A 24,063-nucleotide genomic window follows, 5' to 3' on the forward strand; every position below is an offset into this window, starting at 1 on the left:
GGAGACAGACAAGAGGGGAGAATGGATAGAGTGAGCCCATCACTGGATCGTGGGACAGGAGAGTGGCTGTTTACCAAAAAAAAGAAGCTACAATTTTTGTAGCTGCCGACTTAAGTTAAACTCCAGTCTTTGTAAAAATGTTGTATTTTTTACTGAATATTTGCAGTTGATATTCCACCAATTATTGTGCAACATGAACATTTTAACTACAGCTTTTTACTTGGGGTTGTAACCAAACTTGAGACCTAAAAAAAAAAAAAATGTTAAACTGTGTGCAAAAAGTTCTGCCAGCGAAAGGGTTAAGATACAAATAAAAAAGGCACCCACCCCCAATATTTTGGAAAGAGTAAGGGAGGGTTACACCCCACAGATATCAATATTACCAAACGGCACAATGCAAAAATACACTTAAAGCAGAATTCCACCCAAAAGTGGAACTTCCGCTTAATCCACTCCTCGCCCCCTTACATGCCACATTTGGCATGTCATTTTCTTCCTCCTTACGTCCAGGGACCACTAAGGCGATACGTCACATCGCCTTTTAGTGGAACCTCCATGTAGGCGATCTGGGACACGCGACAGGTCCCAGGCGATCGCCTGTACACTCAGGGAGCGCTGCGGCGTTGGCGCATGCGCAGTAAGTGCCCGGCCATGAAGCCGAAATCTGTCACGGCCGGGTGCCCACAGTTGCAATGGAGGCGCCGGCAGTGAAGGGGGGGACCGGAACGAAGCTCCCGGCGGCTCCCGCTGTACCATGGAACAGGTAAGTATGTTTATTAAAAGCCAGCAGCTACACTTTTTGTAGCTGCTGACTTTTAACATAAAAATAAGGCTGGAACTCCCCTTTAAGCATAAGATCGCCTTAGGAGCATGTTACACCCATATTTGGGATGCAAAATGATATGCTCCAAAGCACCCACCTTCGCTGCCAACACTCCCCTTTCTGTGGCCACGAGCTGGGATGCTCCACCCACTGTCGCTTTTAAAAACAGAGTGGATGTGTGTGTAGGCAGCGCGTCATTCAGTCACAAATTCTTGTGAATGAAAAAAACTGCGGTTTGCCAGCACAGCAGACATAATTGTAGTTTGAAACCGCTGCCAAGCTCGCTCACCATTCAGTTTTCCTATAGCTTTGTAACTGAAAGACACTGGCAGTGATGGCGAACCTTGGCACCCCGGATGTTTTGGAACTACATTTCCCATGATGCTAAACTACACTGCAGAGTGCATGAGCATTGTGGGAAATGTAGTTCCAAAACATCTGGGGTACAAGGTTCGCCATCACTGCCCTAAGGGGATACAGGGGCAAAGCTAAAGAAAGATTGTGCAGGAGCCACACACTGCACCTGCTGATCATGGGTGCAATACCCTCCTTGCAGGCTCCAGTAAATTAAATAAATGCACTTTTCTTGCAAACATGTGCATTTAATATTTTTTGAAGGGCGAACTTGGCATTAATATGTACATATGACATTTTATTGATGCATAGGAACAATAAAAAAAATAGATAAAACAAAACTAAAAAATACCAGCCATGACACCTATGTCACACTCACGGGGGCATCCTTGAATGAAAGTACATACAAAGCTGGGGAAAGTGCTTGGCTGTCATTCACAGGGCACCAAGCATCAATCTGACAGACATTTATTCTTGAAGTACCGAACATTACCTTGTACCTGAGGATTAGCACTTTTATACACAGTAACTGCACTGTAGGCAGGCACTGAACACAACCTGTAAATATTTAGAAACTATTCTATGCCAAGAAAAATTCTATATAATTGGCCTGGTCTTTGACTGCTCTGCCCCCTCCCCACCCTCTAGGGAAAAAAAAAAAAAAAGTATCGGGAGCATTTGCGCGAGTACAAGTACTCGCGCAAATGCTCAGTATCGGTCCCGATACTAGTATCGGCTAGATAGATATACACACACACAATTTCGAACACCAAAACATATCACCGAAAACTGTTTTCGGCACATTGCCTAAAGATATAAATTGCTGATAATTGAGCCGTAAATGGAAGCAGCAGCAAGCTACCATAGCCCCGGTACCCTCTTCAAGAGAAGGCAGTCTGCTTTCAGATACAAGTGGTCTCTGCGGCGGCGGGAGAGAGCCCCCCCTCCCGCCGCTCTTCGGTGCCCTCTGCTGCTTACCTGTGCAAATCGGATGTTGTCCCTGCCTGGGTATGGAGATGAGTGAAGGGGAAGATGGCCCACCCATCTCTATATCATTGCAGGGCAGAAGCGATGTCAAACGTCACTTCCACCCAATGCTCTTAACCACTTCAGCCCCGGAAGAATTGGCTGCCTAATGACCGGGCCATTTTTTGCAATTCGCCACTTTGACAATTGCGATGTTGCACCCAAACAAATTTGATGTCCTTTTCCCCCCGCAAAAGAGCTTTCTTTTGATGGTATTTGATCACCTCTGCATTTTCTTAATTTTTTTTTTTTTTTGTTAAACCTCCCCGTCCGACGAGCTCACACGCAGAAGCAAACTCATTACGTGAGCAGCGCCCGCATATATAATAAAAAAAAAAAAAGTGGTCAAACCACACAAGCGAGAGCAATAATTCTAGCCCTAGACCACCAACTCAAAACATGCAACCTGTAGAATCTTTTTAAACTTTGTCTGTGGAGTTTAAGGGTAAAAGTTTGTCGCCATTCCACATGCGGGCACAACTAGAAAAGCGTGAAATTTTGGGTATCAATTTCGGCGCAACATCTTTCACAATCCCCCCCCCCCCCCCCCAATATTATATTTCCATACATGACAATCATTTCAGAACCTTTTCCACCTTTAATGTGACCTATAAAACTGTACAACTCAATTGAAAAACAAACTTTCAAAAAAATTATGTGGATGCACAAGTGTGCACACCCTCCAACAACTGGGGATGTAGCCGTGCTCAAAATTAAGCAATTATATTTAAAACTCATGTTAAATAGAAATCAGTACACACCAATCAGAAGTGTACAAAATAATTTCTAAGGCATTAGATATACCAGGGATTTGAAAAATTTGCTTGGAATCTAGGAGCCAGCTAAAAAAGTTAGGAGACAGAAAACGCGAGCCTAACGCATACGTGAGCAGCACCCGCATATGTAAACGGTAATCTAACCACACATGCGAGGTATCACCGCGATCGTTAGAGCGAGAGCAATAATTGTAGACCTCCTCCAACTCAAAACATGCAACCTGTAGAATTTTTTAAACGTCACCTATGGAGATTTTAAAGGGTAAAAGTTTATCGCCGGGTAGAACTCTTAATTGTCAGAGGATGGTTAACCGTGAGTATGCATGCGGTGCCAGGGCAGAAGTCATTGCAGTACAACTAAGAAAAAGGAACTTTGAGACTGTAGTACAGGGCTCGACAAATCCCAGGCGCCAGGTCGCCATGGCGACTAGAAATAGGGTCCTGGCGACTTGGCTTGGAAGGGGGGCAAAAAAAAAAAAAGTTGTGAGCTGGCGCCATCTGGTGGTGAGCTGTTGGTATTACAATTTAAACAGCAATTCCAATGTAATTTTTCACTATTTTCACTGCCATCTTCTTCCCTCTAATTAGAACCCCCAAACATATATATTTTTTATCCTAACACCCTAGAGAATAAAATGGCGATCGTTGCAATACTTTGTCATGTCGTATTTGCGCAGCGGTCTTACATGCACACTTTTTTGGGAAAAAATTACTTTTTTTAATTAAAAAATAAAACAGTAAAGTTATCCATTTTTTTTTAATATTATGAAAGATAATGTTACGCCGAGTAAATTCATACCCAACATGTCACGCTTCAAAATTGCGTCCGCTCGTGGAATGCCGACAAACTTTTACCCTTTAAAATCTTCATAGGCGACGTTTAAAAAAAATCTACAGGTTGCATGTTTTGAGTTACAGAGGAGGTCTAGGGCTAGAATTATTGCTCTCGCTCTACCAATCGCGGTGATACCTCACATGTGTGGTTTGAACACAGTTTACATATGCGGGCGCTGCTCACGCGCAAGCTCGACGGGGCGCGTTTTCTGGCTCCTAACTTTTTTAGCTGGCTCCTAGATTCCCAGCAAATTTGTCAACCCTGCTGTTATATATATATATATATAAATGCATTTTAATTCTGACAGAGAAGGATTGTAGAAGGCACCCTTGGAAAGAATACTTTTTAAAGACTTATTATATATTTTACATTAAATGTCCAATTCTGGTACTGGTGTGGTGATAATTGTATGCATGCACTGCCAAGTAGGGTTGCGGAGTTCCGAAAGCCTTTGCAATAACACTTGGCACTACCGTTTTGTTTCTATATAAAAAAATTAAAAATTGTACATTCCATCCCATAGGACCGGCGCTCCTGGGAAAAGGCAGCAAGCGGCATCCGGCCTGATGCCGCTCGCGGCCTTTTCCCAGGATCGCGGCGAGCAGGATGTTTTAGGCCGCGGCTTCGGCCTAGTCCACGGAGCGCCGGTCCTACGTTTTTAGGCGAGGCTTCGGCCTAGTCCACCGCGATCCTGGGGAAAAGGCGCTCTGCGGACTAGGCCGAAGCCGCGGCCTCAACATCCTGCCCACAGCGAGCTGCGGGCAGGATGTTTTAGGTGAGGCTTCGGCCTAGTCCTCGGAGCGCCGGTCCTATGGAACTATGGTGCCCATGTCCACCTTCCAAGCCAAGACCCCACTCGCCAGGACACTTTCTAGGCGCCATGGCGACCGGGTTTTGTCGAGCCCTGAGATATACCATGGAACACAGTAAAGACAGTCAAGTGAAGAAAATATGGCAGAACAGTGACATTACCAAGAACTGGACGTCTCCAAAAAAAAGATGAAAATTAGAAGAAAACTGGTCAGAGAGGCTGCCAAGAGGCTTACAGCAACATTAAAGGAGCTGCAGGAATATCTGGCAAGTACTGGCTGTGTGGTACCATGTGACAATATCCTATATTCTTCATGTCTGGGCTATGGGGTAGAGTGGCAAGACTTTGCTTTTCCATAAGAAAACACATCCAAGCCTGGCAAGTTTTTTGCAAAAACAACATCTGAAGTCTCATGTAGGAAAAGGTGTTCTGGTCTCATGAAACCAATGTTGTACTTTCTGGCCATAATTCCAAAAGATATGTTTGGCGCAAAAACACCTGCATATCACCAAAAGAACACCAAGCCCACAGTGAAGCATGGTAGTGGCATCATGCTTTTGGGCCGTTTTTCTTCAGCTGGAACAGGGGCCTTAGTAAAAGGTAGAATGAATTATGAACAGTTCCAAATACCAGTCAATATTGGCACAAAACCTTCAGTTACAAAGCGGAACTTCATCTTTCAGCATGACAACGACCCAAAGCATACATCCATATCAACAAAGGAATGGATTCACCAGAAGATTAAAGTTTTGGAACGGTCCAGCCAGAGCCCAGACCTGAATCTTATTGAAAATCTGTAGGGTGATCTGAGGGGACTGTGCACATGAGATGCCCTCGCAATCTGACAGATTTGCAGTGTTTTTGCAAAGAAGAGTGGGTAAATATTGCTAAGTCAAGATGTGCCATGCAGATGCTTGTACCCAAAAACAGTGCCGTTATAAAACCGAAATGTGCTTGGACAAAAAAAAATTATAGTTCAACTAAGGATTTACGCACTTCCTGACCAGGCCATTTTTTGCATTGCTTTAACTGACAATTGCACGTGCAACACTGTACCCCAAACAAAATTGATGCATTTTTCCACCCAGAAAGAGAGCTTTCTTTTGGTGGCATTTGCAATATAAACAAAAAAAAAAGCAATTTTATATTACAATAAATACCCCCCCCCCCCCCCATATATACTAGTAATGGCGGCGCTCTGCAATTTTTATCAGGACTTCGACATTGCGGCAGACAGATCAGACACTTGACACTATTGTGGGACCATTGACATTTATACAGCGATCAGTGCTAAAAAAAGCCACAGATTGCTGTATAAATGTCACTGGCAGGGAAGGGGTTAACACTAGTGGCGATCAAGGGGTTAAAGATGCTCCCTTATGTGTGTTTCTAACTGTGGGGGGATAGGACTGACTGGGGGAGGAGACCGATTGCCGTTCCCAAGCACTAGGAAGACAATTTGTCTAATCCCCTGACAGAACGGAGATCAGTCCGTTTACATCGACAGATCTCCGTTATTTCCTTCTCAGGAGCAATCACCGGCCACACGCATTGGCTCTTATGTCACACAGCTGGCGCATGCCCCCCTATACTCCTAAAAAGGGCCCACCATATAGCTACGGCGATTTGTGCAGCAGTGCCGTACTGTCAAACAACGGCAGGTGGCCAGCAAGTGGTTAAGGATGTGCACACTTATGAAGCCATATTTCCTTTTTCAATTTTTACTTCCCTCCACCTAAAATATTTCAGTATGTTGTTCAAATTGTGATGTAAATTATTCATTTACATCACAGAAACCTGCAATTTTAACAGGGGTGTGTAGACTTTATATCCACTGTACATAGTTACTATCTAGGGACAAACTATGTACTGGAACATAGTAATCTTACTCACTGCGCTTCCAAGAAAAACTTGTGAATCATTTCCCAGCATGCACAAGACTCCTGATAGGCTCAGAATTCTTGCAAGCAGCTCAGTGTCGGTTACACCAAGGTGTTTAACAGGGAAAGAGGAAGAGTACTTGATATGGCATTGCTCAGGAAAGGTTAAGCACATCCAACTATACAATAAAAAGATTTTTTAGGTGGAGAGTTTGTATGAGCAGTCCTCTAGAAAAAAAGTCTTCTAAATTATTGTGAGAAATTATAGACTGGGGAGACAAACCTGTATATAAAAGCAATTGTAGCAGTAATGTCACCAAGGGCCAATACACAAGAGAATATAACAGGGTGGATATGAGAGCGATAGATAATAGTATATTATAAAGTGGATATCCACCCCAAAAAAAAAATCAATCTGCCTCTTCCCATACCGTGGCAGGTCTTCATCCTCATCCTCCCCACGTTTTCTGGGGAACGCTGCCTTCAGGGAACTGTATCCCAAAAAGCAGCCGCCCATTCACAAAGCGCCTCGAGACTCACGCATGCGCAGTAGGAATTGGGCAGTGATGCCACAAGGCTCCGCTGCCAGTTTCCCTCAGTGAGGATGGCGGTGCTGGGCGCTGCCAGGATTGGCCTCGGAGGGCCGGACATCACGGGCACCTAGGACAGGCAAGTGTCCTTATTAAAAGTCAGCAGATACAGTGTTTGTAGCTGCTGACCAAAAAAAAAAAAAAAATCGCTGGTAGAACCTCGCTTTAAGATACATTAATGCTTTAAAGATACATTAATCATTTAGTTTTGATTGGCATGAAATTGAGCTTCGTTATGTAGCATGAGGCTGTATAATCTGCAATATTAAAAATGTTGGTAAGCTCATTCAATAAATCCAAGCTCTGCAAGCTGAGATAGCAATTTTCTTAGTAACCATGATATAAAACAAAAGTTCAGGAATATTTCTATATCCCATCGTTTTACAAATTGAGCTGGGGGACAGATGGAGTATCGGACCAATGCTGCATCCACCAAGGCAAGTACGATTCCGAAACAAGCGCTGCCTTTACGTCCCTTTTAACATTCAGACTGAAGAAACAACAACTAGAGTATGATTATGCTTGTTGCCTGGCTGCCACACTGGCTGCTGAGGCTTGTTACAAGTATTTTAAGCCAAAAATACACGTTTAGACAGTTCACATCTGTGCAGTGTGCTTCAGGTGTATTACCATTAATCTCTATAAGACGTGTGATTTGATTAAAGTGCATTAAAGATGCAGCAAGCAGTATTTTTATTTTAACACAATGCACCTAAATTTCAAAAGGTGTAAACAGGGCCTTAATGTCTTTAAAAACGTTCACACTGCTGAGATTTGGCTGCAGCGTGGGTGTACCCGCTGTTTTTTGCGTGTTTTTCCAGTGGTCCCATAAAATTTCTATTAGGTCATGCATTTTATGCCATGTTTTCTAAAAACACGTTACATCTTTGGAGAACTTTAAGAAAAAGTGTGGCTTATAAGTCTATGGGACTGCAGCTAAAACCACAGGTAAATGCCCAAAACTGCGGTTACACCTGCACTGCAGTCAAACCGCAGCACAGCAGTGTGAAGCTGGCATCTTGTTTGGGCCAAGCCAGCTCAAATAAACCATGCTTGCTAGGCACACTGTTAACTGTATGTAGAGCCTCAGCTGTGCTGTGTTCGAGGAGTGGGGTGGGAACCTTCTATCCAAAATGCTGAAACAAAAAATATATTCTGGCTGAGCAGCACTCAGCGACTTACGGGAAGCTGTGTATTCTATAAAATGAATACAAAGCTTCTTCCGATTGCCGGAGATCAAGACGTCATTTGCTTGCCTATCCTCAGCCACTCAGAGGAAGCTTTCTATTGACAGATTACAAAGTTTCCAGTGAGTGGCTGAGTGCCGCTCCACACGCTAAATAAAAAAAAAAAAACCGACGAAAAAAACCCGCTTTTAAATCGATCGTCTATTAATATAATCGTTAGTACACAGATTTCCAAAGCCGATTACAACAGTTTAGCCATAGCTATCCAAAAGTGACAAAAATGTAGCCGAGGATACAAACAGTTCATACGAGCCCAGTTAGGCCCAAAATGGTCTTAACTTGTTCAAAAGCCTTGTACACGATCAGATTATTGGGCAAATTCCCATCAATTTGTTGTGTGCTAGTTTCAAATCGAAAGTGAAGAAGTTACTTCTCAGAAAGTGTTCGTACGTCAGAAGTGACGTAATGTATTGAATTGTTTTGTACGTGTTTTCATTTCTGAGCGCACCTAGTCTTGCTCTGCAGATTTATTTATTTTGCCCGAAAAATGATCAGAAAATCTGACGCTGTGGTCACATCAGACAAAAGATTTTGAGCCTGCACATCCAGTTGTCTGACAAAAAAAAAAAAAAATCGTAATTGGCTTTCAAAAGCAGCATGCCAATGATCACAAAATATGATCACATATTCTGAGAGTGTGTTTAGGCCTAAAAAAAAAAAAAAAAAGGGTCAACTCCCACTTTAACCTTAGATTGATGCTCATTTTGTCAAGGGGAATCGGGTAGTTTTTTTAAAATCGAAGCAGTACTTACCGTTTTAGAGAGCGATCTTCCCCGCCGCTTCCGGGTATGGGCTGCGGGACTGGGCGTTCCTATTTGATTGACAGGCTTCCGACGGTCGCATACATCGCGTCACGAGTAGCCGAATGTCGGTGCGGCTCTATACGGCGCCTGCGCACCAACGTTCGGCTACTTTCGGAAAATCAATCAAGTAGGAACACCCAGTCCCGCAGCCCATACCCGGAAGCGGTGGAGAAGATCGCTCTCTAAAACGGTAAGTAGTGCTTCGATTGTAAAAAAAAAAAAAAACTCGATTCCCCTTGACAAAACGAGCCTCAATCTAATGTTAAAAAAAAAATAAAAAAAGGTTTTTGGGTGAACCTCCACTTTAAGCCCGATTCGAAAGAACTGAATACATACACCATTATCTGGAAGAAAAAGGTCCTTGGACCAGAAAATGCTTAAACTTCTAGTTTACAAGGTTGTAATTTTAGTGATTAAAGCATATCTAAACATAAAAATAAAAAAAATTGAGTATATTAAAGTTTACCAATTCTTAGATGTGGTGACTGAATTAAAGGACAAGTTCACTTTTATAAAAAAAAAAAAAATGCAAAGTGTGCATTTATAATTTTTTGTTGCAGGAGCATGTAAAGCATTGCACTAGCAATCAGCAGATCGCTATACAATGCAGGTCTCCTGCAGACCATATGTCTGCCTGCCCCTACAAAAGGAAGCCATTACATTCTGACGGGAAGAATAGAAAACTACAAGTAGGCACCTGCAAAGGATGTCGGGAGTTGGTTTATTCACAGAGCTGTGTATATGAATGACGCAGTCCTGTAGGCAGATCTCTGCATGGCCGTATGGTTTTCAAAAAGTGAAAGCTAAACGGGAAGCCTCTCCCCATAAAGCGCTGCGCAAACTGTTGGCGCTATATAAATCCTGTATAATAATAATACTGCTGCCACAGGGAGAATGAGCAGTGGCTGCAGCAATGGGCACATGCAACATGTTCCCAAAAGTGAAGTTATCCTTTAAGTTTTTTTTTTCCTCAGGCTTTCCCCAGTATTGTCACCTGGCCGTCCTAAAAACAACACTTCCTGTCCCTTTGTGTACACTCATCTTTCCACTATCTATAGAAGAAGCCATTGTCACTTGAGCTAGACTTCAAATACAGTGGATAAAAAGTCTACACACCCCTGTTAAAATGTCAGGTTTCAGTGATGTATAAAAATAAGATAAATCATTTCAGAACTTTTCCCCACCTTTAATGTGACCTATAAACTGTACAACTCAGTAGCACAAACCAAAATCTTTTAGGTGGAAGTAAAAATAAGGTCTGGGCTCTGGCTGGACCATTCCAAAACGTTAATCTTCTGGTGAAGCCATTCCTTTGTTCATATGGATGTATGCTTTTGGGTCATTGTCATGCTGAAAGATGAAGTTCCTCGTGATGTACAGATTTCTAGCAAAAGCCTGAAGGTTTTGAGACAATATTGACTGATATTTGGAACTGTAAATAATCCCCTTACCTTGACTAAAGCCCCTGCTGAAGAAAAACAGCCCCAAACGCATGATGCCACCACCATGCTTCCCTGTGGGTATGGTGTTCTTTTGGTGATGTGCAGTGTTTTTGGCCACAATTCCAAAAGATACGTTTGGCGCAAAAAGTTCAACCTTGGTTTCATCGGGCCATAAACATTTTCCCACATGCTTTTGGGAAACTTCAGATGTGTTTTTGCAAAATTTAGCCAGGCTTGAATGTTTTTCTTGGCAAGAAAAGGCTTCCGTCTTGCCATTCTAAACCATAGTCCAGACACATGAAGAATATGGGAGATTGTTATGTGTTCCACACAGCCAGTACTTGCCAGATATTCCTGCAGCTCCTTTAATGTTGCTGTAAGCCTCTTGACAGCCTCCCTAACCAGTTTTCTTCTTGTCTTTTCATCAATTTTGGAGGTACATCCAGTTCTTTGTAATGTCACTGCTGTGCCATATTTTCTCCACTTGATGACTGTCTCCATTGTGTTCCATAGTATATCTAATGCCTTGGAAATTTTGTACCCTTCTTGTGACTGATACCTTTTAACAAGATATCCCTCTGATGCTTTGGAAGCTCTCTACGTACAATGGCTTTTGCTGTAGAATGTGATTAAGAAAAGGTCAGGAAAGACCAACCAGAACAGCTGAACTTTATTTGGGGTTAATCGGAGGCACTTCAACTGATAGCAGGTGTGTACTCCGACTCCTATTCAACATGAGTTTGAATGGGATTGCTTAATTCTGAACACAGATACATCCCCAGTTATAAGAGGGTGTGCACACTCATGCAACCACATTTTTAACTGCAGAAGTGACAGGTGTTGAATAGTTGTGTATGCATTCTTGTTTGAGCATGCAGTCTTGCTTTTACAATTTTCAGATAAAAAAAAAACATACTAATTAAATGAAAATCGGACGTTGAGTTCACACAAAAAAAAAAAAATTATAGTCTGCACATCCAGCTTTTGTGGGAGAAAAAAAAAACGGAATCGGCTGTCAAAAGCACCGTACTAACAATCCACAAATCTGCAGATTGTTCGGACCAAATTTTACTTCCGATTTTCAGATTGTGTGAGGCCGCTGGATGTGCAACATAAAGCTTCTTTAGAGTCAGAGAGGCGGGCTGATGTCACAACCTTCCAATCAGCCAGAAGAAGCTTTGTATTTAGTGAAAGAATATATTGCTTTCTCCAACAGTGCAGTATGCTGTAGGAAGCGTCAACACCTGGGGCCTCACAAGCTGGCCCAAACTAACTACATAATCAAAAGCTGGCATTCCCTGTATTAAAGTCTTTTCTTTGTTTAAAAATAAATGTTATATTTACCTGCTCTGTGCAGGCAAGTATCCTCTTTTCAGGTCCCTCGCCAGTGCTCCTGGCCCCTCCCTCCTGCAGTTTTACCGATGACAAATCTATTTACCTACTAGTTTGAATAATTTACTGTCAGAGGATGAGTCTAGGCTTTGGAAGTCAGATGCGAGATGTCTCATTAGTTTTACTTGCCTTAACCACTTTCTTACAGGGCACCTATACCCCATTCCTGCCAAGACCAATTATCAGCTTTAAGCACCCTCATGCTTGAATGACAATTGCGCGGTCATGCTACACTGTACCCATATGAAATTTTTATCGTTTTATCACACAAAGCTTTTTTTGGATGTATTTAATAACTGCTGGGTTTTTATTTTTGCTTAAAACAAGAATTTGGAAAAAACAAACATTTTTCTTCGTTTCGGTCAGTACATTTTGTAAATAAGTACATTTTATGCTTCACTGATGTGCGCCGATGAGCCGACACTGATGGGCACTAATATGCCACACTGATGGGCACTGACTGATACTGCTGAGGCTGTACTGTAATCAGAGCACCGATGATCAGTTCCCCGATTACCTGTATAGGTCTCCCCTGTGAGGAGATGCAGCTGATCAGCTCTTCTTGCCACACATTCAGTGTGAGCCAAGTAGAACCAATAAAACGGCACATCCTTGTTTACATGTGACTGGACACAGCCGATCACATAGGTAAAGATACACATCACCCGCTCTTTACCAAGATCGGAGCTGCACTGTCATAAGAACACGGCATGACCCCGCTGGCACGCATATGCAGCGGTTCTGGGGTGCGGTCATATGACGCCGTCCCAGACAAGAGTGTGGATGGGGAATCTCTCCCGTTGTAGTAGTGTATTGCGACAGCAGGGAGCCTTTCACGCAATCAGAACCCAATGATCAATGATACCAGTGTCATCCAAACAGCCAACTCATTGAAATTTGAGATCACGGCTACTCTATAGGCCCTTTGATCCGCCCAGATGAAAGGGGAAGAATTCCCTTCTGTTTTTCGGATTGGAGGTCGGCAGGCGTAAACATCTGTTGCTCTATAGAGGTGAATTGAGGGTCCCATTTGTTCATGCTGATCGTGTGAAAAGGGCCCAAGACTGCTTTCACACTGATGTGCTGCAGTTTACCCACACCGCGGGTACAGCGTAGTGCAGGGCTCGACAAATCCTGGGCGCCAGGTCGACTAGAAATAGTGTCCTGGTGACTTGACTTGGAAGGTGGGCAAAAAAAAAAAAAAAATTTTTTCGTGAGCTGGCACCATCTGGTGGTGAGCCGTTGGTATAACAAGTTATTACCACCAGATGTGAGCTGGCGCCATCTGGTGGTGGCCATATTACAAGTTAAGCATTACAAGTTAAACAGCAAATCTAATGTCATTTTTCAATGCCATCTTCTTCCCTCCAATTAGAACCCCCAAACATTATATATATTTTTTATCCTAACACCCTAGAGAATAAAATGGCGACCGTTGCAATACTTTGTCACGCCGTATTTGCGCAGCGGTCTTACAAGCGCACTTTTTTGGGAAAAAAGTTACACTTTTTTTAATTAAAAAAACAGTAAAGTTATCCCCATTTTTTTTTTTTTTAATAATGTCGCGCTTCAAAATTGCGTCCGCTCGTGGAATGCCGACAAACTTTTACCCTTTAAAATCTTCATAGGCGACGTTTAAAAAAAATTCTACAGGTTGCATGTTTTGAGTTACAGAGGAGGTCTAGAGCTAGAATTATTGCTCTCGCTCTACCAATAGCGGCGATACCTCACATGTGTGGTTTGAACACCGTTTACATATGCGGGCACTGCTCACGTATGTGTTCGCTTCTGCGCGCAAGTTCATCGGGACGGGGTGCGTTTTCTGGCTCCTAACTTTTTTAGCTGGCTCCTAGATTCCAAGCAAATTTGTCAAACCCTGGCGTAGTGCACCTGTGTATCCTACTTAGCCATAGACTCCACCAGTGGCAAAAGTCGACGCTGTAGAGGAAGTATCGGTTTATGACGCTCTGCAGCCGCTTTCTTCCTCTACCAACAGCTTTATTCACAACACCGATGCTGTGGTATGGCAGGTCGCAACCTCCGATCTGGGCTTGCCAACCCACCATTCCAGAGCAGGAGGTTGGGGCCCACATCAGAGGGCTCCGCGGGCCACTGGTTGGGCGCCCCTGGTTTAGAGCATGCAGCGCGACTCGCACATGTGCTACAGTAGGAAACAGAATGTGAAGCCGTAAAGATGTTGGTGCCTGCACACAGAACCGAGGGATGGGTCAGCTTCGGCTGAGGGCAGGCTCCATGGACAGGTAAGTGTTCTTATATTAAAAGTCAGCAGCTAAGGGGGGAAAAATCCTTCCGGTCCTTAAGGGGGGTGGAGCCACTATCAAAAGGTTTTTACCTTAATGCAGAAAATGCATTAGGGTACAAAAAAAAAAAAAAAAAATTTTACCATTAGAACCTCTTTAAAAGCAAAGAGAATATATATATATATATATATATATATATATATATATATATATATATATATATATATATATATATATATATATATATATATATATATATATATATATATTTTTTTTTTTTTTTAAGTACTTTTGAATGACATTCATCTGGTCATAGAATGCACTGATAAGAATATCTTTACAAATTGTTCATTTGAAAATATTTTAGTGTATGGCCACCTTTAACCACTTGAGACTCGCGCTATTGACAAAAGACGTCAACAGCGCGGCTCTCAGGTGCCAAGTGGACGTCTTTTAAAGTGAATTACCCGTGCGAGACTCTGGGGGGCGCGCAGCGGGTAAAGACTGTCCCGGCGCATCGCTGAAGTGCCGATGCGTGTACCTGGCGGCCGCGATGTCCGCCGGGTACACGCGATTGTCGGGAACACAGCAGGGACGTGGAGCTCTGTGTGTAAACACAGAGCTCCACGTGCTGTCAGAGGAGAGGAGACCGATCTGTGTCCCTTGTACATAGGGACACAGCATCGGTTACCTCCCCCAGTCGCCCCCCACACAGTTAGAACACACCCAGGATACACATTTAACCCCTTCCTCACCCCCTAGTGTTAACCCCTTCCCTGCCAGTCAAATTTATACAGTAATTAGTGCATTTTTATAGCACTGATCGCTGTATAAATGTGAATGGTCCCAAATTTGTGTCAAAAGTGACCGATACGTCCGCCGCAATATTGCAGTCCCAATTTAAAACAAAAAAAAATAAAAAAAAAAAATCGCAGATCGCCGCCATTACTAGTAAAAAAAAAAATCATAATTCTGTTCCCCATTTTGTAGGCGCTATAACTTTTGCGCAAACCAGTCGCTTATTGCGATTTTTTTTTCTTTTTACAAAAATACGTCAAACTACGTATCGGCCTTAACTGAGAAAAAAAAGTTTTTAAAAAAAAAAAAAAAAAATTGGGATATTATAGCAACAAGTAAAATATATATATATATATATTTTTTCAATTGTCGCTCTTTTTTTGTTTATAGCGCAAAAAATAAAAAGCGCAAGAAATAAAAACCGCAGAGGTGATCAAATACCACCAAAATAAAGCTCTATTTGTGGGGAAAAAAGGACGTCAATTTTGTTTGGGAGCCACGTCGCACGACCGCGCAAATGTCAGTTAAAGCGACGCAGTGCCGGAAGCTGAAATTTCGCCTGGGCACGAAGGGGGTTTATGTGCCCAGTAAGCAAGTGGTTAAAGGAAAAGTGTGGGATAAAAGAAAACTCAAAATTTTACCTGGCAGCTGTTACACACCCCTCCGAGACGATTAGGAATCACAGATGAAATTGCCACGATTATACTTGCAATTCCACACTGTGTGGTAATCAGTACAAAATTCGCAAAGTGTGATGGGTGCCATTCATACTTGACAGTAGGGCTGCAACTAACGATTATTTTCATAATCGATTAGTTGGCCGATTGTTTCGATTAATCGGATAATAGCCTTAAAAAAAAAAAAATTTGAATTTTTACATTTTCTTTGGGCCAATTGTAATTGCCGCAAAAACACATTACATGCTTTTCTGCAGCTTCTCCATTGAAGTATATTGAACCAAAAAATAAAAAATAGCACCGTTTTGCGTTAAAAAGTCCTTGCCCTTTCCAAATACGCAGCAGCTGGAAAAAAAAAAAAAAAATCATGGATGTGAACGTGTCCCATAGGAAAACATGTAAATGAACTGTAGTGTGTTTCTGCAAAAAGCACCAAAAAACAGGTGTGAACCCAGGCCTGAGATGTTTAGTAACATAATGGGGTTAAAAAATAATAAAAAAAAAATAAGTACAAAAAGAGCAAATAATCCCTATTATAAGGGGTTCATTTTTTTTTACTGTGGGACAGTGAAATATTTACAGTAGCGATTTGCTTTTTTGTACTATAAAAGGCTAATTTTAGTTTTTTTTAACCCCATTATGTTACTGGCCGATTAATCGATTATGAAATTAATCTTTTACAATTTTCATAATCAATTAGTTTCGGCCCTACTTGACAGCACCCCAAACATGGTGCGATTTTGACACGATGGCCATGGGACTTTAAAAAATGCTGGCCTCCAAAAAAAAAAGTGAGGCAGGGGAGCAGGAGCTTCTTTTGGGCAACAAACACAGAGCAAAAACTAAGTGGACTGGCTGACCCGTGCGCGACACGAAGAATCGGGTGAAAATCACCCACACAAAATTGCAAGCCGTAACAGGAGTTACAAAGTGTGAATGGAGCCCAAGACCAATAACTGAATGATCACATGGCTGCTGACTGTCAAGTTCTCGGTCTTCACTGAGCAAGACCATCTCTGATTATCCTCTAGCACGGTGATATGCAATTAGCGGACCTCCAGATGTTACAGAACTACAAATCCCGTGAGGCATAGCAAGACTTTGACAGCCACAAGCATAACACCCATAGGCAGAAGCATGATGGGACTTGTAGTTTTGCAACAGCTGGAGGTCCGCTAATTGCATATCCCTGCTCTAGCACTTCATTGGAGCAGCTGGCTCAGTTTCTCAGCAGTGTACCGAGAGGCTTAGCCAGCTGCTGGTCAGGCATCTGGATGGATCCCAAAATTATTCCTGGGAATCCTGCAAAACCTGGACCAGGTCAGAAACTTCAGCCGTCAGAAGACTGTCGCCTGAATCTTGGTCACGGGTGTGCAGAAATAAGTACATGCCTGTGCCTAGAAACGACTGTAAACGACCCTGTTTAAATTTACCAACATAACAGGAGAGTTCAGGATAAGTTGAAAAAAAAATGCCCAACTGCTCTTAAAGCGGAGGTCCACCTTAAAAATAAAAGCCAACAGCTACAAAATACTGCAGCTTCTGACTTTTAATAAATGAACACTTACCTGTCCAGGGTGCGCGCGATGTCGGCAGCCAAAGAATCGCTCGTCTCTCAGCTGCCCCCACCGCCATCCTCAGTGAGGGAATCAGGAAGTTAAGCCTTGCAGCTTCACTGCCTGGTTCCCTACTGCGCATGCACCGGGGGGGGGGGTGTTCCAAAAAAAAATGGAGGTTCACTTTGTGTGGTCCTCCGCTTTAAACATCCGTTTACCAGCAGCAGTGTACAGGAGGCCTTAAATGTTAATATTTTCCACTTAGTGAAGGTTTTATTTTTGTTCCGTTTGAATACAAGTAAATTTAAATGAGTCGAGCATTACCTCAGAATGTCACAAAATACCACTCTTTCCAAAACTACAGCATGTTTTGTTCTCATTACCTTTTCAATGTCATACAAATAAAGACAACAGCAGGGTTTCTAGCATTCATGGTCACAAAGAAAAAAGAAAAATAATCAGGTTGCCCTTCCACCTCTGACACATGCCCAGTCTAATCCCCTGATGTGAAAAATGTCACAAAAAAAAACAAACAAAAAAAAAACAACTTTTGGATAGCCAGTATGTACTAAAATTACCTGGCTTTTGGTGCCCATTCACGCCTGAAGCGCGATGCCCCAAAACGCTAGAGGGGGAAAAATACATTATTCTCTATGGAGATGGTTCACATCTCCACTACAAAACGCCTGACGCCGAACGTCTGAAGCCCAAACAAGTTCTGGACCCTTGTCGCTCGAATTGAGCGTATTTGGGCGTTTTACATTGGTGACCCTAGACCTGTACAAAATCGTGGTAAAAAAACGCTGCAAAACGCTACGCTCAGGTGTGAATGCAGCCTTAAAGACAATTATGTTTACAAAAAACTCCTGGAATTTGCATTAACACTTCACATGTATTTTATACACACACACACACACACACACACATCCTAAATATTAAGCCCAGGTTCACACTGAGCTGCGGGATTGAAGCCATGCCAGTTCAGCTGAACTCACACAATTTCACTCCTGCATGCAAGTCCCAATTTCACAGACGTCAATGGAAATCTCACCCTGAAAATCGCAAATACAGAAACTTTGTTAAATAGGTGCGGTGCCGCACTGATTAGGACTGTGCCATTACCACCGATTTGACATGTCAAACCGTACCAATGTGAACCAGGGCCTAGCAGACTTTTTAGTCAACAAGCTTCATGAGCATATGGAGAAAAAAAAAAAAATATATATATATATATATATATATATATATATATATATATATATAATTAGCCAATGATGATAAGAAAAGGTTTCAGCAATCCAATGAAAATGGACTCAGGTAAGGTTGTTGGCATAATGGAGCCAATTTACCTTCATAATCTATGAAAAATGAAAAATAATCAGTGTTCCTAAATGAAAAATAGACACAGTTTAGGCCTTATTCACAATGACAAACCTGTCTTATGTATTTAGGATGTCATTTGCAGGTAATGAATTTGCATTTAGCTGCAGTCAGTAGTCTTTTTTTTTAAAAACAAGCTTGTGTGTCCGGAATCTAATTAGATACGTGGCCAAATGCATTCAAACATGCCAAAACCTGTTTTAAAGTAGGAACATCCAATTGTAGGAAAAGGAAACTGCCAAGTAGAAAAGCCCTTTATACTTCTCAATAGGGTTGCCCGATACAGGTGCTGATACCATCAGACCTGGTTCACATATGTGCAGTTCAGGTACGATCCCAATGTAAATTGTAGTGTACGAGATTAGAGATTGCACAGAAATTCTTTTAAAAAAATAAAAAAATAATAATTGCACTGTGGCCAACCCACACATGAAAAATGAATTGAAACCAATGTCTCTGCAAGTGAAATCTGTGCAGTTCACCCATCAGTTTTCATGTATGGTGTGAACGAGCACAAAAAATAAACACAAACTACTCTCTCTATATTTAATAAATTATATATATGCGCATTCCAACTACAGATAGCATCTCCTGCGTTTAGAAAAGCAGGACCGCCAGTGTAAATGAGGCCTACATGGTCAAGATTCTTATGATGGCATACATTACTAAAACACTGGGCTGGGGAAAAAAATACTGTCAAACACCATAGACAACTGACCAACAACCCACTGCTATGACCACACACACACATTCATTAGGGCAGCGATTCTCAACCAGGGTTCCTCCTCCAGAGGTTGCTAGGGGTTCCTTCAGCATTGGGAAATTTCTGCCTCTCAGATCATTTCCCACTGACACCATTGATCTTTTTAGCTGTTAGGAGGTATAAGGACCATTCTTCCCACTGACCATCACACCAAGGTATCATGAATTGTAGATTTCCAATTTTAAGCAGGGGTTCCCAGGGACCAGAGAACTATTTGAAGGGTTCCTCTGTGTTGAAAAGGTTGCATTAGGGAATACACAATATGGGCAAACCAAAACCATCCACAAACAGGAAGACAATTCCACAAACTAGACCTACTCACAGATCAAAAATAGATAACTACTAACAGGGGCATAGTACATTCATTACACAACATCTGGTTGCTATTCTACACAAAGGATTCAGCACTAAAAAGATGTGTCTTGAGCCCACGTACATAGCAGTGTCACTCCTAGCACTGGTCACACACATCACAGTCCACTCCAGACATCTCAGTGCATGGCTATGCTGGGTAAATATGGCAGAATATATGTATGACAAGCATAAGAAAACATCTATGATTAGGAAGGTTCAGAAGTAGTAGGATACTACCAGATTTTAGTGTTTATGTTATGGTCCCATGGCTCAAAATGCAACTTGTGTCAAAAAAAAAAAAAAAAAGGAATCGATTTTCACAATCACTGTTTTTAATTTGTGGACCCTCTACCAATCTGCAATATGTTAGATCGCATGTATGTCAGGGTGCATAGACAAATGTTTTGTGACACTGGATTGTAAAAGAATACCTCTATGACAGTGGCAGATCATATTGTGGCAATGCTTCTAGGTAGAGAGAGCAAGCACAGATACATCACCTAAAGGAAACCTTGACTCAGGTTGTCAGTGCTGGTTACCTTCCTAAACACAAGTCTACAGACCTGCAAAGCCAAAAAGTCACTTATGAAGAGCACTGACATGTCAATGTTTTTTAGCATCCCCATGGGATCCCTTGGAGTCTGGGGCCCCAAGCAGCGGCCCATTCTGCCCTCCCTATAATAACTACTGGGGATATAGTTCTAGCATCTTTTCTTACCCCTTGTCATGATGTATGGATCATACAAACTACTAGAATTGTAAATAGAAATAATGTTTGAACACCACAATGCATGCAAATAGTGAATGATCCCTCTTCCCAAGAGGTTATTTCACATTCAATGCTGCAGCGTCCAACCCTTCATCCTAGATATGCAGTATTTTATAGAATAACCCCCTATAGCCTGTGTATGCGATATACCAGCACTCATGTACTCCCCACTTCTACCTGGACTCCTTTATCTGAAGGAGATCACACAATGTCACATACAGAACATTAGGGTCACGCATACCACCCCTTCCCCCGCCTTCAGCAGCTGGCACTCTAAATAGATCACCCTATACAGGGCTGAAGACCCCCAGCAGCCAACAGGGGCTCTCCCCTCAGGCCATCCTATACAAGGCTATGAGCCACCAGCAGTCCAAAGAGGGAGCTCCCACCAGACCACCCCATACAGGGCTGATTACCCCCCAGAAAAGAGAGCCCCCACCAGACCACCCCATAACAGGGCTGATTACCCCCCAAAAAAAGAGAGCCCCCACCAGACCACCCCATACAGGGCCGATTACCCCCCAGAAAAGAGAGAGCTCCCACCAGACCACCCCATACAGGGCCGATTACCCCCAGAAAAAGAGAGCTCCCACCAGACCACCCCATACAGGGCCAATTACCCCCAGAAAAGAGAGCCCCCACCAGACCACCCCATACAGGGCTGAATACCCCCACAAAAGAGAGAGCTCCCACCAGACCACCCCATACAGGGCCAATTACCCCCAGAAAAGAGAGCTCCCACCAGACCACCCCATACAGGGCCAATTACCCCCAGAAAAGAGAGAGCTCCCACCAGACCACCCCATACAGGGCCGATTACCCCCAGAAAAGAGAGAGCTCCCACCAGACCACCCCATACAGGGCTGAATACCCCCAGAAAAGAGAGCTCCCACCAGACCACCCCATACAGGGCTGAATACCCCCAGAAAAGAGAGAGCTCCCACCAGACCACCCCATACAGGGCTGAATACCCCCAGAAAAGAGAGCTCCCACCAGACCACCCTATAATCCCCATCAGCTGATATGGGCTCACCTCTCAGACCACCCTATACAAGGATATTACCCACCAGCAGCCCAAAGAGGGTTGCTCTCACTATAAACCCCTATCATGGCCATTGAGTACAGGGCTATAACCTCCCTCACAGCAGGCTACCCTGTAGGGAGCCGTGACCCCTCTGCGCATGCTGACAGGGGGGTACTGCCCTCCGGCCAACCTATACAGACCCCCCCCCCCCCACAGAGAGAGAAGCACCACCAGACTACAACTCCCTAGCACCTACAGAGGGTTCTCCCCCAGGCCCATAAAACGTATACATGGTTGTAAGCCTCCCTGCAGGGGGCGCATTCGCCAGCTAGCCCCCCCCTATAGAGGGCCATATCGCTCACAGCCGTCGGCAGAGGGCGCTTCCTTCAGACCACCCAATACAGGGCTATAACCTCACTCCCCCAAGCGGCCGGCAGAGGGCGCTCCCCTCAGAGCGCGCAATACGGGCCACGTTACCTCGCCGTTAGTGATGTTGATCGCCAGGTAAATATCTCCAAACGAGCCAGATCCGATCTTCCGCACCAGCTTGTATTTCCCACCGACAATAAACTCGGCTTTAGAGCCGCTGCTGCTCGCCATGATCCGTAAGAGTTACAGGAGACAATGAGTCTAGTCGTAGCCGTGCTGGAATGGCACGAAAGGGGCCGATGGCGCTTCCCGGAGAGGAGGGAGGGTTCGTTGTTTGTCTTCAGTTGGCGGTGTCCCCGCTCCCCTCACGGTGGCTGCTTTTCCTTCCGTCCGCGCGATGTACGGCTCTGAGGAGCCTCCCGGACTCAGTAACGCCGGGTTGTGTATGGTGTTCCCTCCCTGTGTCACAGCCGCAGCCCCTCCGCTCCTTCCTTAGGCCGCCATCTTGTGTTCTCTTCTTCCTGCTAACCCCTCCGCTCTCACTCCCTCACCACAAAATGCCCTCCTCCGTGCCGCACTGCACCCTGGGTACGAGAGAAGGAGCGTACGACGTCAACTCACAACCGTCCCGGTGCCCCGCCTTTCCCTGGTAGGCGGGTGACGTCACGGGGCTCCCGTGCTGCCGGCGGCCATGTTAGTTGTGGGCGAAATAGTTAGCGCTCATTTGGGACTGACGCAGTTATTCACCTCGTATTTCTAAGGGTGTTCCGTGTTATTCAGGCTAAGAGCCAAGTCGCCTCTCTTTTTGTAGTTATACGTTATTTAACGTTAAATAGCATTGTGATGATTTATTTTCTTCCTCTACTGCCAGAGTTTTTTTTTTTCCAGAATTTATTCTTGACCGAAGTCTTTCCTGCAAACCAGTCACGGCGATACTGAGCTAGAGACAAAATGGCTTCGCGCCCCACCCCCTCTACCTGTCGTGCAGTGTCCCGGTAAACAAAGATGGCGGCGCTAGTGACTGACAGGAGAACTGTTTGGAGGAGCTGCCAGCCCCCGAATGCCTAGTAACCGGCTGAGACAAGCCCAGGGCGTCATACCACACCCCACTGTGTCATTACTCACTAATACTCCATACACCCTGTGCTGACTGTGCACATAAGCCAAGCTCTCCTGACAGGTTCATACATGGCTACTTTCCTGTCCTATTCACTGTCTTGTGACTCAGTAGCTTTAACCATTTCAGTACCTACTGTCGCATTTTGAATGACATTTTTTTCCCACACAAATAGAACTTTCTTTTGGTGGTATTTAACCACTTCAATACCAGGCACGTTAACCCCATTCCTGCCCAGGCCAGCTTTCAGCGCTATCACACTAAATGACAATTGCGCGGTCGTGCAACCCTGTGCCCAAACTACATTTTTATCATTTTCTTCCTACAAATAGAGCTTTCTTTTGGTGGTATTTGATCACCGCTGCGGTTTTTATTTTTTGCAATACCGCAATTTTTTTTTTCTTAGTTTCTGTTATACAATTTTGTTTTCTCCTTCACTGATGGGCACTGATGAGGCTGTGCAAACGGTCACTTTTGTTTTCTCCTTCACTGATGGGCACTGATGAGGCTGTGCAAACAGTCACTGATGAGGTTGCACTAATGGGCATTGATGAGGCGACACTGATGAGGAGGCACTAATCTATAGAGTTAATGGGCACTGATGTGCAGCACTGATGGCCACCGATAGGCAGCCCTGATATGCAGCACTGATAGGCAGAATTGGTGGGCACTGATGAGAAGGTACTGACAGTTATTACTGATGTGCACTGATTGGCATCACTGATGGGGCTGCACTGATAACCACTGACATCATCACTGCTCCGGCCAGTCACAGCGCCGGAGCAGCGATACCCCGGAAGTCACTCCGGGTATCATGGCGGCGACAGAGGAGGTGTCCCTGGACCGCTGCGGGGACTTCGTTCTCAGGTAAGTAATTCATAATGAGCTAGAATGCTAGTCATACTAGCTCATTATGCCTTTGTCTTGCAGAGTTTTTTTTTAAGAGAGGGGTTACTTCCTCTTTAAACCTATCATTGAATCACTGAGGACCATAACATTTCATGCTTTACTATGCA

At 43.7% G+C, this 24,063-nt stretch overlaps 1 protein-coding gene across 6 annotated transcripts in view; it reads right to left on the bottom strand.

Moving 5' to 3' along the window:
* CSNK1A1 (casein kinase 1 alpha 1) overlaps nt 1–22,573 on the bottom strand; it is a 69,766-nt gene extending 47,193 nt beyond the window's left edge. The window contains exon 1 of one of the 6 annotated variants that reach the window (XM_040344516.1): nt 22,039–22,572. In XM_040344516.1, the coding sequence (XP_040200450.1) occupies nt 22,039–22,161 (123 nt within the window). In that variant the 5' untranslated portion in view covers nt 22,162–22,572. Of the gene's footprint in view, nt 1–22,038 lie in introns of all 6 variants that reach the window. The other 5 variants (XM_040344518.1, XM_040344520.1, XM_040344521.1 and 2 more) reach the window with 5 other exon arrangements.
* Nucleotides 22,574–24,063: the final 1,490 nt, after the last annotated feature.

This window comes from Rana temporaria, chromosome 3 (assembly GCF_905171775.1).
Source record: "Rana temporaria chromosome 3, aRanTem1.1, whole genome shotgun sequence".
Taxonomy (NCBI): domain Eukaryota; kingdom Metazoa; phylum Chordata; class Amphibia; order Anura; family Ranidae; genus Rana; species Rana temporaria.